This window comes from Propithecus coquereli, unplaced genomic scaffold (assembly GCF_000956105.1).
Source record: "Propithecus coquereli isolate 6110/MARCELLA unplaced genomic scaffold, Pcoq_1.0 Scaffold170, whole genome shotgun sequence".
NCBI classification, from domain to species: domain Eukaryota; kingdom Metazoa; phylum Chordata; class Mammalia; order Primates; family Indriidae; genus Propithecus; species Propithecus coquereli.
In genome coordinates this window covers 6,409,097-6,425,056 of record NW_012141636.1, presented here as the reverse complement: position 1 = coordinate 6,425,056, position 15,960 = coordinate 6,409,097, and the positions used below count along the sequence as shown (strand labels likewise).

The 15,960-nt window shown below is 34.1% G+C and overlaps 1 protein-coding gene across 1 annotated transcript in view; it reads left to right on the top strand.

The window, feature by feature from the left end:
- NOX4 (NADPH oxidase 4) overlaps window positions 1-15,960 on the top strand; it is a 172,074-nt gene that overhangs the window by 154,543 nt on the left and 1,571 nt on the right. Inside the window, exons 15-17 of the mRNA XM_012641783.1 lie at window positions 1,790-1,805; window positions 2,632-2,756; window positions 9,625-9,725. Of these exons, the coding sequence (XP_012497237.1) occupies window positions 1,790-1,805; window positions 2,632-2,756; window positions 9,625-9,725 (242 nt within the window). The remainder of the gene's footprint in view (window positions 1-1,789; window positions 1,806-2,631; window positions 2,757-9,624; window positions 9,726-15,960) is intronic.

Genomic DNA, 15,960 nt, shown 5'->3' with positions numbered 1-15,960 from the left:
AAAACCAAATTTCTGATCTCATGTAGTTTACATTTTAAGTGGGGGAGATAGACAACAAACCAATAAACACATAGCATGCCTGAATATTAGATTCCAATCAATTAGAACAAAGAAGAGGAAAGTAGGGGTGAAGCAACATAAACAGTAGAGCGCATGGTAATTTATATTGTTCTTGAACCCCACCAAACAAAATGCTGTTGGAGGAGAGAATTGAGTAAAGTGAATGAGCAGACTAGACACGTATTTTGGATAAAAATTTCAAGGTGAAAGAACCTAACTTCACAAGCAAGGACCCCAATGCAATAGTATGCTTGCTGTGTTGGAAGAAGAGGAAGGAGGTCTGTGTGGATGGAGCAAAGTAAGCAGGAGAAAGAATGGTAGGAGAGGCAATTAGAGAGGTGGCATGGGTGCTTTCTAGGAAGAGGTAGATTACATAAGGCCTTGGACTTTATGCAAAAAAAAAAAAAAAAAAATCATTCTAGATATATACCTAGAATAATTGAAAGCAGGGAATCAAACAGATATTTGTACACCAATGTTCATAGAAGCACTATTCACAATAGCCAAAAGATGGAAACAACCCAAATATTCATCGATGAATATCCATAGATGAATGGATAAACAAAATGTGTCATACACATAAAATGGAATACTATTCAGCCTTAAAAGGAAGGAAATTATGACACATGCTACAACATGGGTGAACGTTGACATTATGCTAAGTGAAATAAGCCAGACACAAAAGGTAAAATATTGTATGATTCCACTCATAGGAGATACATTACAAATTAAACTACCGTTTTATTTTTTTTAATTTTTTTTTTATTTCAGCATATGACGAGGGTACAAATGTTTAGGTTACATATATTGCCTTTTCCCCACCTGAGTCAGAGCTTCAAGCGTGTCCATCCCCCGGAGGATGCGCACCACACCCATTAGATGTGTATATACCCATCCCCTCCTCCCCCTCCCATCTGCCTGACACCCAATGAATGTTACTACTATATGTGCACTTAAGTATTGATCAGTTAATGCCAATTTGATGGTGAGTACATGTGGTGCTTGTTTTTCCATTCTTGTGATACTTCACTAAATAGAATGCCCTATCCAGCCCTATCCAAGATAATACAAGATGTGCTAGATCACCATTGTTTTCTGTGGCTGAATAGAACTCTATGGTATATATATATCACATTTTATTAATCCACTCATGTATTGATGGGTACATGGGTTATTTCCACATCTTTGCAATTGTGAATTGTGCTGCTATAAACATTCTAGTGCAGATGTCTTTTTTATAGAATGTCTTTTATTCTTTTGGGTAGATGCCCAGTAATGGGATTGCTGGATCAAATGGTAGTTCTACTTGTAGCTCTTTGAGGTATCTCCATATTACTTTCCACAGAGGTTATACTAGTTTGCAGGCCCACAAGCAGTGTATGAGTGTTCCTATCTCTCCGCATCCATGCCAACATTTATTTTTTTGGGACTTTTTGATAAAAGCCAGTCTCACTGGAGATAAGTGATATCTCATTGTGGTTTTGATTTGCATTTCCCTGATGATTAGAGACGTTGAGCATTTTTTTCATGTGTTTGTTGATCATTAGTCTGTCGTCTTTTGAAAAGTTTCTGTTCATGTCCTTTGCCCACTTTTTGATAGGGTTGTTTGATTTTTTCATGCTGATTTTCCTGAGTTCTATATAGATTCTAGTTATCAGCCCTTTATCGGATGTGTAACATGTGAATATTTTCTCCCATTCTGTAGGTTGTCTGTTTGCTCTCATGATAGTTTCCTTGGCTGTGCAGCTTTTTAATTTGATCAGGTCCCATGTATTTATTTTTGTTGTTGCTGTGATTGCCTTTGGGGTCTTCTTCATAAAATCTCTGCCTAGGCCAATGTCTATAAGAGTTTTTCCTCTAGAATTTTCTTCTAGAATTCTTATAGTTTCATGCCTTAGGTTTAAGTCTCTTATCCACTGTGAATTGATTTTTTTGATAGGTGAAAGGTGCTTAGAAAGTAGAATGGTGGTTGCAAGAACCTGGGGGAAGGGGGAAATGGGGATTTATTGTTCCATACTTTTTCCAGACTGTTTATTTTTGCCAGGTATATTTCTTGCCACATACATTTTTATACAAGGGAAACCAGTGCTGAGTAAGAGGAAGGCAGGAACAAGAAAAAGTGTCTATTGTTTGTTTTTGTTATTTGTTTGGTTTTGCATTTGCTAGCATACATAGCCTATATCACTATTGTCTTTTTTTTTAAAGAAAATTATGTTCATGATGAGTGAACTCCTAGGTAAAATTTAAGGACTCTTAGGGAATAAAATAAAGAATATTTGGGAAGGACTTAGGGGAATATTAGTTTAGTATAGTATTTAGTGTGCTAGATTTTTTGTATATATAAAGATAACACAGAATTATTCCTTTCCACCACCCACCATCATATTTAATTTATGCCAGTAGGGCAGGTTATTAATGTCAGAATCTGTCATTATATATGCGTGTGTGTATGTGTGTGTGTATTCATTTGCTTATAGATATTGACTGTATTAAGCGAAGATGTGTTAAATTCTAGAATAAAATATGTTAGAAAAATCTAAGTATACAGAAAGATTTTTTTTTCCAAGTCAGAAAACTTTGAGACAGAAAAAATTTTAGTAAATCTATTCATGTTTATGTCCTCTCAGTTTTGGCATGAGAACAGACCTGACTACGTCAACATCCAGCTGTACCTCAGTCAAACAGATGGGATACAGGTATGTGGTTGGATGTTATTGTAAATTAAACAAGCCTCTTAATAATAGAAGATTTACTCTGGAAAAAAAAAAATTCTTCAGGTGGTTTAAACAAGTTTCCTAGAGGAAGGCCTCTTTTGGAATGTGTCCAGAAAAGTCATGGCTTATCCTTGAAGTCAACCATAATATGCCTTTCATTTGTCCTTCTCACAGGGGGCTAGAGCAGATCTTTTAAGTCCATCTCTCTCCTTTTCCCTATTGCCTCGAATTCTCTGCCTCTAAAAAATAAGGCTACACGTGAACAGCCTTGTGATTTTTTTACATCAAGAGGAGGTTTTATGTGGAGAGAGATGAGTTCTTATACAACTCAGCTTATTTCCCTCCAAGGGAAACTAAATTGTTTATTTACTGTGCTAGGCACTGTGTCAAGACTTTCACATACATTATCTCATATAACTCCAACAGATTCAAGAAGTAGATAATATTACTATCCCCGTTTTACAGATGAAGAAACTAATATTTAGAGACAACATCTACGAACTGGATAGATTTATAAATCTGGGTGCGAATGATTTTGCAAATTTAAATTTAGTATTTTCCATCATACATTTTCACAATACTTTGACTATTAATACAAAATATGAATGTTTGTCAGTTACCTCAGAACTAATCTAACCCTGGTTTTTTAGTCAGATTTCTACCCTACTTGGTATGTAAAAAATATTTCAATTTACTACTTTCATGAAGCAAGTCACTGTTATTTTTCCTGATGATATTCCTGTAATTAAGGTGTGGAGCATCATTTACATTTGGCTCTCAGTTCGTCTGCCTGGGACTTAGACACTTTCTTCTCTCTTCTCACTTCACTCTGACTCTTCACCGTCAATTCAGATCTAATGATTTAATGTTCTTTTTTTCTTTTTTTTCAAAATTTAAAGTAATTTATCTTCTTTTGAAAAAATTTTCATTTTTAATTAATATGGGTACATAATAGTTGCATATTATTATAGGGTATATGTGATGTTTTGATACAGGCATACAATGTGAATTAATCAAATCAGACTAATTGGGGTATCCATCACCTCCGGCATTTTACATTTCTTTGAGTTAGGAATATTCCAATTCCACTATTTTAGTTACTTTAAAGTATACTCAAACTTATTGTTGATTATAGTCACATTGTTGTGCTATCAAATATTGTTCATTCTGTCTAAACTATCTAACTATATTTTTGCACCCATTAACCATCCCCACTTTATGCCCCCTCCTCATTACCCCTCCTAACTTTTGGTAACCATTATTCTACTCTCTGCCTCCATGAGGGCAACTTTTTTTAATATTTAGCTCCCACATATGAGTGAGAACATGTGAGATTCATCTTTCTGTGCTTGACTTATTTCACTGAACATAATGTTCTACAGTTCCATCCGTGTTATTGCAAATGGCAGGATTTCATTCTTTTCATTGCTATATATTATTTCATGGTGTATATGTAGCACAATTTCTTTATCATTCATTCGTTGATGAACACTTAGGTTGATATCATATCTTGGCTATTGTGAATAGTGTTGCAATAACATGGGGGTGCAGATATCTTTGCAATATACTGAATTCCCATCCTTTGGATATACACCCAGCAGTGGGATTGCTGGGTCATATGGTAGTTCTATTTTTAGTTTTTTAAGGACCCTCAATACTGTTCTCCATAGTGGTTGCACTAATTTACATTCCCACCAACAGTGTACAAGGTTTCCCCTTTCTCCACTTTGTTGCCATCATTCATTATTGCCTTTCTTTTTGATAAAAGCCATTTTAACTGGGGTGAGATAATATCTCACTGTAATTTTGATTTGCATTTCTCTAATGACTAATGATTTTCACCATTTTTTCATATACCTGTTGGCCATTTGTATGTCTTCTTTTGAGAAATATCTATTGAAATCCTTTGTCCATTTTTAGTCAGGTTATTTGATTTCTTCCTGTCAAGTTGTCGGAGCTCCTTACATATTCTAGTTATTAATCCCTTGTCAGATGGGTGGTTTGCAAATATTTTCTCCCATACAGATTGTCTCTTTATTGATTGTTTTGTTTCCTGTGCATAAGCTTTTTAGCTTGATGTGATCCTATTTGTCCAATTTTGCTTTGGTTGCCTGTGCTTCGGGGGTATTACTCAAGAAGTCCTCACCCAGACTTTAGGACATTTAGGAAATGTCCTAAAGCATTTCCTCACTGTTTTTCTCTTAGTAGTTTCATAGTTTCAGGTCTTAGATTTAAGTCCTTAATCCATTTTGATTTGATTTTTGTATATTGCCAGAGATAATGTTCTAGTTTCATTCTTCTGCATATGGATATCCAGTTTTCCCAGCACGATTTATTGAAGAGACTGTCCTTTCCCCATTGTAAGTCCTTGGCACCTTTGTCAAAGATAAGTTCACTATAGATGTGTGGATTTATTTCTGGATTCTCTATTCTGTTCCGTTGGTCTATGTGTCTGTTTTTATGCCAATACCATGCTGTTTTGGTTACTATAGCTCTGTAGTACATTATAATTTGAAGTCAGATAATGTGGTTCCTCCAGTTTTGTTCTTCTTGCTCAGGATGACTTTGGCTATTCTGGGTCTTTTTTGGTTCCATATAAATTTTAGTACTATCTTTTCTATTTCTGTGAAGAATGTCATAGGTATTTTGATGGGGATTACATTGAATCTGTAGATTTCTTTGGAAAATGTGGACATTTTAACAATATTAATTCTTCCAATCCATGAACATGAGCTGTATTTCCATTTGTTGGTGTCTTCTTCAACTACTTTCATCAATGTTTTATAGTTTTCATCATAGAGATCTCTCACTTCTTTGATTATGTTTATTCTGAGGTATTTTATTTGTAGCTTTGTAAATGGGATTTCTTTCTTGGTTTCTTTTTTGGATTGTTTACTGTTGGCATATAGAAATGCTACCGATTTAAGTATGTTGATTTTGTATGCTGAAACTTTACTGAATTTGTTTATCAGTTCTAATAGTTTTTGAATTGAGTCTTTACATTTCTCTAGGTATAAGATCATATCATCTGCAAACAAGGATAATTAACTTCTTCCATTCCAATTTGGATGCCCTTTATTTCTTTCTCTTGTCTGATTGCTCTAGCTAGAACTTCTAGTACTATGTTGAATAACACCGGTGATAGTGGCCATCCTTGTCTTTTTCCAGATCTTAGAGGAAAGGCTTTCAATTTTTCCCCATTCAGTATAGTACTAGCTGTGGGTCTGACATATGGCTTTTATCACGTTAAGGCAAGTTTTTTCTACACCCAGTTTTTTTGAGAATTTTTATCATGAAGAGATGTTGAATTTTAAGGCTTTTTCAGCATCAATTGAAATGATCATATGGTTTTGTCCTTTGTTTTGTTGATATGATGTATCACATTGATTGATTTGCTTATGTTGAACCATCCTTGCATCCCTTTCCATCCCTTTATTTTCAGTTTATATGTGTCTTTATAGGTGAAGTGGGTTTCTTGCAGACAATCTATAGGTAGGTTTTTTTTTTTTTTTTTAATCTATCCAGGCACTCTATGTTTTTTGATCGGAGAGTTTAGTTCATTCACATTCAATGTTATTATTGATAGGTAAGGACTTACTACTGCCATGCTGTTATTTGATTTCTTGTTGTTTTGTGATCTGTTTCTTTTTCTCTTTCTTTCTGTATTCCTTTGTTAAAAATAATTTTCTTGGGTAGTGTTTCAATTTCTTGCTCTTTATTTTTTGTGTACCTGTTGTAGGTTTTTTTTATTTGAGGTCACCATGGGGCTTGCAAAAAACATTTTACAACCAATTACTTAAACATATGATAACTTAACTCTTCTTACAAACAAATAAGCAAACAAAGGATATATAAAAGAAATTCTACACTTTAACTCTATCCCCCCCACTTTTTAACTTTTTGTTGTTTCCATTAATATCTTTTTTTACTATCTAGATCTCAAAAAGTTGTTGTAGTTATTATATTTGATAAGTTTGTCTTTTAGTCTTTTTACTCAAGATATAAGTGATTTATACACTGCAATTACAGTATTAGCGTATTCTGTGTATATGTACTTACTGTTACCTATATATTCTATACCTTCAGATGGTTTCTTTTTGTTCATTAATGTACTTTTCTTTCATATTGAAATGCTCCTCTTAGCATTTCTTGTAGGATGTTGATGAAATCCCTCAGATTTTGTTTACCTGGAAAAGTCTTTATTTCTCCTGAATGTTTGAAGGATATTTTTGCAGGATATAATATTCTAGGGTTAAGATTATTTTCCATCAGCACTTTGAATATGTCATGCCACTCTCTCCTGGCCTATAAGCTTTCACTGAGAAGTCTGCTGCCAGACATGCTGGAGCTCCTTTATATGTTATTTTTTTTCTTTTTTCTTGTTTTCTTCAGGATATTTTCTTTACCCATGACTGTTGGGTGCTTGATTATTAAGTGCCTTCAGAGTCTGATTTAGCTTAAATCTGCTTGGTGTTCTATGACCTTCTTGTACCTGAATATTGATATCTTTCTCTAGGGTTGGAAAGTTCTCTATTCCTATTTTTTGAATAAACTTTCTATCCCAATCTCTCTCTCTATCTCCTATTTAAGGCCAATAACTCTTAGATTTGCCCCTTTAAGGCTATTTCTATATCTGGTAAGTGTGCTTCATTGTTTTTTATTCTCTTTTCATTTTCCTCTTCTGACTGAATATTTTTAAAGAGCCTGTCATCAAGCTAATTCTTTCCTCTGCTTGATCAATTCTGCTGTTGAGAGACTCTGCTGCATATCTTAGTTTGTCAATTGAATTTTTAGCTCCAGAATTTCTGCTTTCTTTTTAATTATTTCAATCTCTGTTAAATTTCTCTGCTACCCTTCTGAATCCTTTCTCCTTGATGTCTGGAAGCTTTGAGCTTTTTCAGGACAGCTACTTTGTCTGAAAGGTCACACGTCTCTGTCACTCTAGTATTTGTCACTGGTATGCTTATTTAGTTCTTTTGGTGAGATTATGTTTTCCTGGATGTTCTTGATGCCTGTGGATGTTTGTCAATGTCTAGGCATTGAAGAATTAGGTCTTTATTTTAATCTTTGTAGTCCGGGCTAGTTTGAACCAGTCCTTCTTGAGAAGGCTTTCCAGATATTCAGAGGGAATTGAATGCTGTGATCTAAGTCTTTGGTCATTGCAGCCATATCAGCACTGGAGGTGCTCTAAACACAGTAATGCTGTGATTCTCACAGGCTCCTGGTGGTACCACCTTGGTGGACTAGGTAGGGTAAGATATGAGAGAATTCCATGGATTGCCATGCAAAGTCTTTCACTCTCTTTCCTCACTCTTTGTACTGGGCTACTGGAGTTGCGGGAGGAGTGACATGAGTACTCCATTGTGGACACACCTGAAACCAGCCCAATCTCACTCAAAGCCCATGGTGACTGCTTCCTGGCTACCTCTGATGTTTATTCAAAGCCCAAAGGCCTGTTTAATGAGCAGGTGGTGAATCTTGTCAGGACTGAGTCCTTCCCTTAAGAGCAGCATATTTTCTTCTGGGCCAGAATGGGTCTAGAAATGCCATCCAGGAACTAAGGCCTGGACTCTATGGCTTCAGGAGTCTACTTGGTACTTTATTTTACTATGGCAGAGCTGGTATGCCAGTTGCAAAACAAAGTCCTCTGAACTCTTCCCTTTCTTTTCCCCAAGTGGAAGAAACTCCCTGAGCTGCACTGCCTGTATTTAGGAGGAGAGGGGTGGTGACACAGGCGACCGCCACTGGTGTTTCACTGGTCATATGCACCCCAGGTCCTCTGGCTCTGAGCCAGCACAACCACAGGAATTGCCCAAGGCCTGCAGCCTCTGTGGCTTTACTGCCTTACAAATTTGTTCCAGGCTCCAGTCCAGTTTTTTTCAGCTGGTGGTGGGGCTAGGCAGAACTCAGGTTTCTGGGTGGAGGATTTCCCTCTGGCTGGGTTGGTCTAAATGCTCTTACCACGGGCACTGGCAGAAATCTTTCCTGTGCTGTGTTTCCCTGTGCCAGGGTGGCCCTGAGTTTTAATTCAAAGCCCCACGATCACTTCAGTCTCCCTACCCTGGGCACACAGATTCTTTCTCCACTGGGCGTGCTGGTGCAGCACTGCTGGGAATGGGAAAGTGGTCATGTAGACAATGCAAGATTGTCTTTCTGCCCTCTTCAGTGCCTCTTTCCTTGATATAATGTTAAAACCAAGTAATATTATCATTCACCTGATTTTTGGTTCTTCTGAAGGTGCTTGCTTGTGTGGATAGTTGTTGAATTAGGAGTTCATACAGAGGGTCAATCGCTGGAGATTTCTATTCAGCCATATCGCTCTTCTAATGTTCTCTTAGCTGCAGACACCAGCCCTATAATAGCCATTTGTTGATAGGTCCAAGTTTGTATTAATAGCTCTGCTGTCTTGGGCTGTCTTACCTAAAATCATTTCCCCAAATTTATGATGACAATTTATAATATCTTATTCATATAATGAGCCAAATATGACAACTCTATTTGTGGTACAAAAATACTTCAATGAAATATATGTGCTGAGCCTTTCTGAGAGTGAGCAATCAGAATGCATTCTTTGTCTTACATTGTAGTTTTTCAAAAATGAAGCAACTAAGCGAAGTCTAGGAAAATCAGCCATTTGTAAGAATGGCATTCAAGAAGATAACACATTTTAAAGGAAAAAAGGAAGGAAATGATATGTCTAAATGATTGTTCTTACTAGGTTGCCGTTTGACACTTATATTCTTTATGTCACAGCGATTTGGTAGGAAACCACAAAACCAGAAGAAATGCTGTTAAAGAAATGAGTTATTTATCCAAATCTGTGAATAATATAGTGCTTTCTTTTTCTTAGAAGATAATTGGAGAAAAATACCATGCACTGAATTCAAGACTTTATATTGGACGTCCTCGGTGGAAACTTCTGTTTGATGAAATAGCAAAATGTAACAGAGGGTAAGGATACTGTATCTGAAAAAATTTGACATGTGGTTAATGATTAAATGAAAATATTTCCAGATCATTACATGAAGTTTTAAAAGATGAATTAGCAGTGGGTTTACAAATTACAAAGTCACTTAAACACTCTATCACTATAAAAGGAGAAAGCAAGGCAGGTTATTATAATCCAAAATAATTAAAATTTGGCTTAGAATTGGTCTATAATGTATTTATGAACTAGGCTTATAAATTTGTGTAAACTCATATCAAAAATTGTATTTATTCCCACAGCATATATCAGGTGATCATGGGAAAAGGTTTTCAAAAATCATGTTGGCAAACAAGGGAACTTCACAAATAGTTCTAACAATGAATGGATTTAAAAATCAAATCACTGTGCCTTTTACCAGAATGAATATCTTTAAAAAAAAAAAAAACTCTTCATTGTAATATACAGTCATTAAACCAGAAATATTTCCACACATAATTTTTTTGAAACTATAATTTTATAGAAAATATTCATCTTATGGACTATGTGTCTGTGATCTGAAGAAATAACTATTAAAGGAAAAGCGTTCACTTTAAGGCACAGACCAGCCAGCCCCTTTATCCTCTGTAAACTCACCATAGTGCAGAGCAATGATGTATAAGAATTCTAAAAGGATTTTAAAAACTATATACTCACTCACATATTTTTAAGTTTACTTCTAAATTGTTTCATTATAAGTTTAAGTAGTTGAGAAAGATATAATTTCTAACATATTGCAGATGTCAACATTTTACAATTAAAGTAACTCCTTTATTTATTAATTAGTTTATATATACTAGACTATAAATATCTTGGCTACACGGTACCAACCTCATTGATTATAAATATACACAAACAAGCTCTTCATTTAGCAGTGGGAAATTTTATTAGTATGTCATTCTTTTTTTCCTTGAACTTAAATTTCTATTCCACTAACCCATAGAATTTTATCAAAATTCAATATATTTCTATGTTTGAATTACTTATACTTTTATTGCTAAACTAATAATACTTCTGCAAAAAGAATGTAACAAGTTTCAAAAAATATATTTCATTTTCAAAATTTTCTGTGAACACAAGATTCCAGTGTTAATGTTTACTTCTGGCTTGAGTTATCATTACAATTATTAGCATATAGTTGATCATTGCCTAATTGTAAAAATATATTTGATAAACATCAAAGGATATTTGATTATAAATGCATGGACCAGCTTAAATAGGTTTTATTTAAAAACCACATTTATGAATTCATGAATAAATATTATTTATTGAAAGATTCACTGATTCAAGATGCCCCCTGATTCCACCTGCAAAGATTTTGTTTTAGAAATTATGGAATGGAGCCTGAGAAGCAAAATTTAAAAATGAATAAAGTTACCCATGGGGTTTAGATTACAGCCATGTTTGAAGCCACTTCTGTAATATTTCCTTTCCTTAATGAAGTAGTTTTGAGATAAAGAGGGAAGCATTATTTACAAAGTAGTGGTCATTTGTAATATTCAGGGTGCTAGTTAAAGATGAACTTTAGAAAAAAATATGTATATCAACCCAATTCCTTTCCCATCTTTCTCCAGTATCACCCATTTTAGATGTTATAATTTTTTCAGACTCACCTGGCTCTTGCTATGCACCACAGACATGTTTCTATTTAATGGAATTTACTGACCTTTAATAAGAATTTTTTATTGGTTTTCATAGTATATTGCTAAAAACTCTGATAGTTTCTTTTGCTCAATTCTGAAACCAAATCCCAAAACAACAGAACATCATTTACAGGAAAATAGATTGGGATTGTTGGTTCCTTCAGCTAGCTAAGGATTCTCATTTGTTACACTGTTCATGTTTCAGAGCAATTTTGTGTTTGTGTTGGTAGTTTGTTCTTTTTCTGGAGACAGTAAAGGTCATTTAAGAAGAGCAAATGTGCACCATCTGCTGTTGACATTTTGTACAACACTCTCACTTCATGTAATTTACTCTGGGGCAGGCACTTGAAATGCATTATTTTTTTAAAGGACTTTTAAATAGCATACTTAGGAAAAGAATGAATCAACATTTTAAGGTCTCATTAACTGGAAAAAAAGCACAAAATGAATGGAAGGTTTCTTTTAAGATGTAGCATTTTGGTTAACCTCATGTGCATAAATTGCTGAAAGAACATATAGAGATAAAAATAGGGAAGAGAGGCATATAAATTAAACCATTTTTTAATACTGTATATTGGGCAACACTTTTTAGTTTTGAGAAAGTGGTTATGTATTAAACCAGTAGGCATTCGTTTAGTATAGTAGTAGAATACAAATTTAAATTGGATTAAACACTCCTGGGCCCAGAAGTGATGATTGGTAACTCTTTGTTTTATATACTTACAGAAGCTTTTATAAGTTTGTGTATGTGTATGTATTTATAAAAGTATATGGAAGCATGTACATGTATTTTATATACATATATGTATGCACATATGCATATATACACATATATTTAAAATGTAAACCTTCATTTCTAAACAAAAATCGAATCTATAGTATATAATTCTTCAACTCTTTAATGATGAACTCATATATTGATCATGGATAATTTCTATCTCACAGTATTCTGGAATTTGGAATTGTGGTTACCACGACCATTACTACCCTAATTATGGATATTTAGTTTACCTCTAGTTCTTTACTATACAAAGAGTATTGTAGTAATTATCTTTGTACGTACTTTTTCCATAAGAGTATTGCAGTAGATTGGGATCTTTGAAGTGTAATTGCTGTCTCAAAGGATATGTGTGTTTAGGTTCTGCCCTACTAAAACCAAAAGGTTGAATCAATTTATCTTCCACAGGTATTTAAGAGTGGATGCTTTCATTCATGGCATTTTTAAATTCAGAAAATGAATTATGTAATGGTATGACATGATCATGAAGAGTGAAGGAGCTTTTAAGTCACTCTACCTTCACTATTTTAGAAATGAAGAAGCTAGTACCCCAAAATATAATGATTTATCAAAAGCTATGGTTAATGAGTCAAAATTCAGACATGAACACATACCTTCTTACTGAATGTTCATTGTGCTTTCAGCAGGGCATTTTCAGCTTGTCCCATATAAAAAAAAGTGGCAATCTTATTTTACTATGTCCCTCCTGGGGGGAGGTGAGGGGGGATGTTGCAAACAATTCTTATGTTCACTATGTATGTTGCAGCAGAATGTTAACTATAAAATACTAAAAGCAGCAATAAATAATTTTTCAAAAACACAAAGAGATATTCTGAATATTACTTTGTAAACCATTTAATATGTAATAATTTGCCAGAAATTTATTACATCTAACCCAAATTTAGTTTCCTGTTTATTATAAAAAAGGTATATCATATTTGAAGCTGTTAAGTTTAAGCATTATGCAAAGGGAGAAAGAAAGGTTGAACTTTATGTGGCCTTTTTAGTAGAGAATTAGTACTCTGGGATTGGGTGAAATTCAGACTGTATCTTTATTTTGCTGGCTTGTAGTGTTTTCAAAACAATGCAAATTAAGAATACCTAGGTTTGGTCCCTCTCACATTGGCTCTTATGTCCGTGGGTCAAGTCACTCAAATCTTCTGGATCTGTAATACAAAGAGTGAATAAGATCAAATGGAGAGAATAAATTCTCATTATATGAGATCCCACACTTCAAATCTACTGGAAAAGCAAATATTGATAGACTAGGAAAATATACACAAATATATCGAACATTTGTCAAGCTAGTTGCCAGCATCAACCCCCAAACATCATTTTCTGCTTATCTCTGAGCCTGTCTCCACCCATCTCATCAAAGTTTTTGTAGAAAAATCTCCAGATAATTGTTAGATTGCAGCAATCTAATGCAAACTTAGCACAAGTGCATTGCAAAGAATAATTGTATATCTTGGAAAAAGTTTTAGGATTTTGTTAAGTTAGTGAAAGTGACATTGGAAACTCCTCAAGTCACACAAAGAAAAGATATCATAGTGTTAAACTAGTTAACAATTGTAATGAAAATGTAAGAACAAAACAAAAACTACATGATATCCTTGGTGCTTTCAAAATAATGGTTTGCTTATCAAGTATTTAAAAGATGCCTTTAGAAAATTTGGAAAACTTGCAGAAATAACTCTATAATTGCCCTGTCAAAGGCAAGCAAGAAAATAATGATATCTTATTGCCATAATGCAATGTTGACAGAGAATTTGTGTGAAGAAACAAATGACTCATTCTCTTCTCATTTTAATGAGAGTCACACTATGGTTTTAGTAGTAATTCAAATTTTATTAAGTATAAGATCATTTATTTTCATATTTCTTCCTTATTTTATTCCTTCTGCTCATTTTGGATTCCATTATTTCTTCTTTTACTAATTTTTTAAAGTAGAATCTTACTTCATTGATTTTAGACCTTTATTTTCTAATAAAGGTGTTTAATACTACAAATTTTCCTCTAAACTCTACTTTAGCTACATCTTACAAATTGTGGTATGTTTTGTTTTCATTTTTATCCAGTTAAAAGTATTTTTAGTTTCCCATGTTATTTTTTTTCTTTGACCCATGGGTTATTTAGAAGTATATTGTTTTAAGGATTCTTCTTTTCCCCCCTCACAAAACCCATTTTACCAGAAAGGCATATAAGCTTCCAAATCTCATTGGGGAGTTGAATCTTCATTCTTGAGATTCCCATGTATACATGTATACATGTAAAATAAATTTGTATGTCTTTTTCTCTAAAAAAAGTATGTTGTTTAATTTCCAAATATGTAAGAATTTTCCACATATATTTTTGTTCTTGATTTCTAGTTCAACTGGAATTTGATCTAAAAATATACTCCTTGTGATTTTAATTAGTTAAAATTTATTGATACCTGTTTTATTGCCCAGAATATGATCAATCTTGCTGAATTTTCCACAAGCAAGTGAAAAGATTTTGTTAAAATATTCCATAATTATTGGGTAGAGCATTCTATAAATGTCAATTAGTTCCAGTTGGTTGATAGTGATGTTCAAGTGTTCAATACACTTACTGAATTTCTGTCTATTTGTTGTATCAATTACTGAGAGAGGAATGTTGAAATCAACTATAATTCTGGATTTATCTGTCTTTGTAGTTCTATCAGTTTTTACTTCATGTATATTGAAGCTTTTTTAGCTGTAGTGTTTAGACCGTTTACATTAATTTAATAAAATATGGTTGAGATTAAATCTAGCAATTTACTGTTGCTTTCTACTTATTTGTTCTTTGTGGTTTTTTTTTCTTTCATTTTCTACACTCCTTTGGATTAACTGAATTTTTTTTATGATTGTATTTTTTTCTCCAATATTAGCGTATTTGCCATACCTCTGTATTATTTGTGTGTGCCCTTTTAGTAAATGCTTTTGGCCATTGGTTCCCAAACCGCATTCCTTGGACCAGCATTAATTGAAAACTTGTTAGAAAAGGCACTGGTTCCAAATCTAGTCACATTCTGAGGTAGTGGGGATTAGGGCTTCAACATATAAATTTGAGAGGGACACTATTCAGCCAATAGCACTCCTGACTATAGTTCATATTGTCTTGCTCTTTGCATTTCTGGTAGTTTTTGATTGAATGCTGTACGTTTCTAAGTTTAGATATTAGACGCCAAATTTTGATTTATTCCTTTCCATAGTGTTAGACTTGCTCTGGCATGCAATTAGGTTACTTAGGTTCAGTTTGGTCTTTCCAAGGTTTTCTATTAAGATTTGTTAGTGCAGTTCCAGAGCAGCTTTCAGTCTAAGGCTAATTTTACCAACATCTCCTCTACAACTTTCAAATAAAGTGATATCTTTCTAAGAACACTACCCATTCCCCCGCTATATTATAGGTCTTGCCATTCCAGTTTCTAGGAATATAAATTATTTGCAGTCCTGTGTAAACTCTGGTTTTTGTTTGGTCTATTGATTCTTTACCCACATTCATATAGTTTTCTTTCTTACATGAGCAGATCATTAATCTGCCAAAGACTTGAGGATACTCCTCTACAGATCTCTAGAGCTGCTCTCTGTGGATCCCCCTTCCCTTCCGTATTCTACTCCACAAATTCTAGTGTTTTGGCCTCCATGAACTCCATTCTTTGTCTCCTCAACTCAGTGAGACCACCAGTGAGCTTGAGTTCCCAGTCTGTGATGCAGCCTGTCGATTGCCTCTAGGCAATCAGCGGAGGCAATTGATGGACTTAGCTTGGTTTTCTTTTCTTTTCTTTTCTTTTCTTTT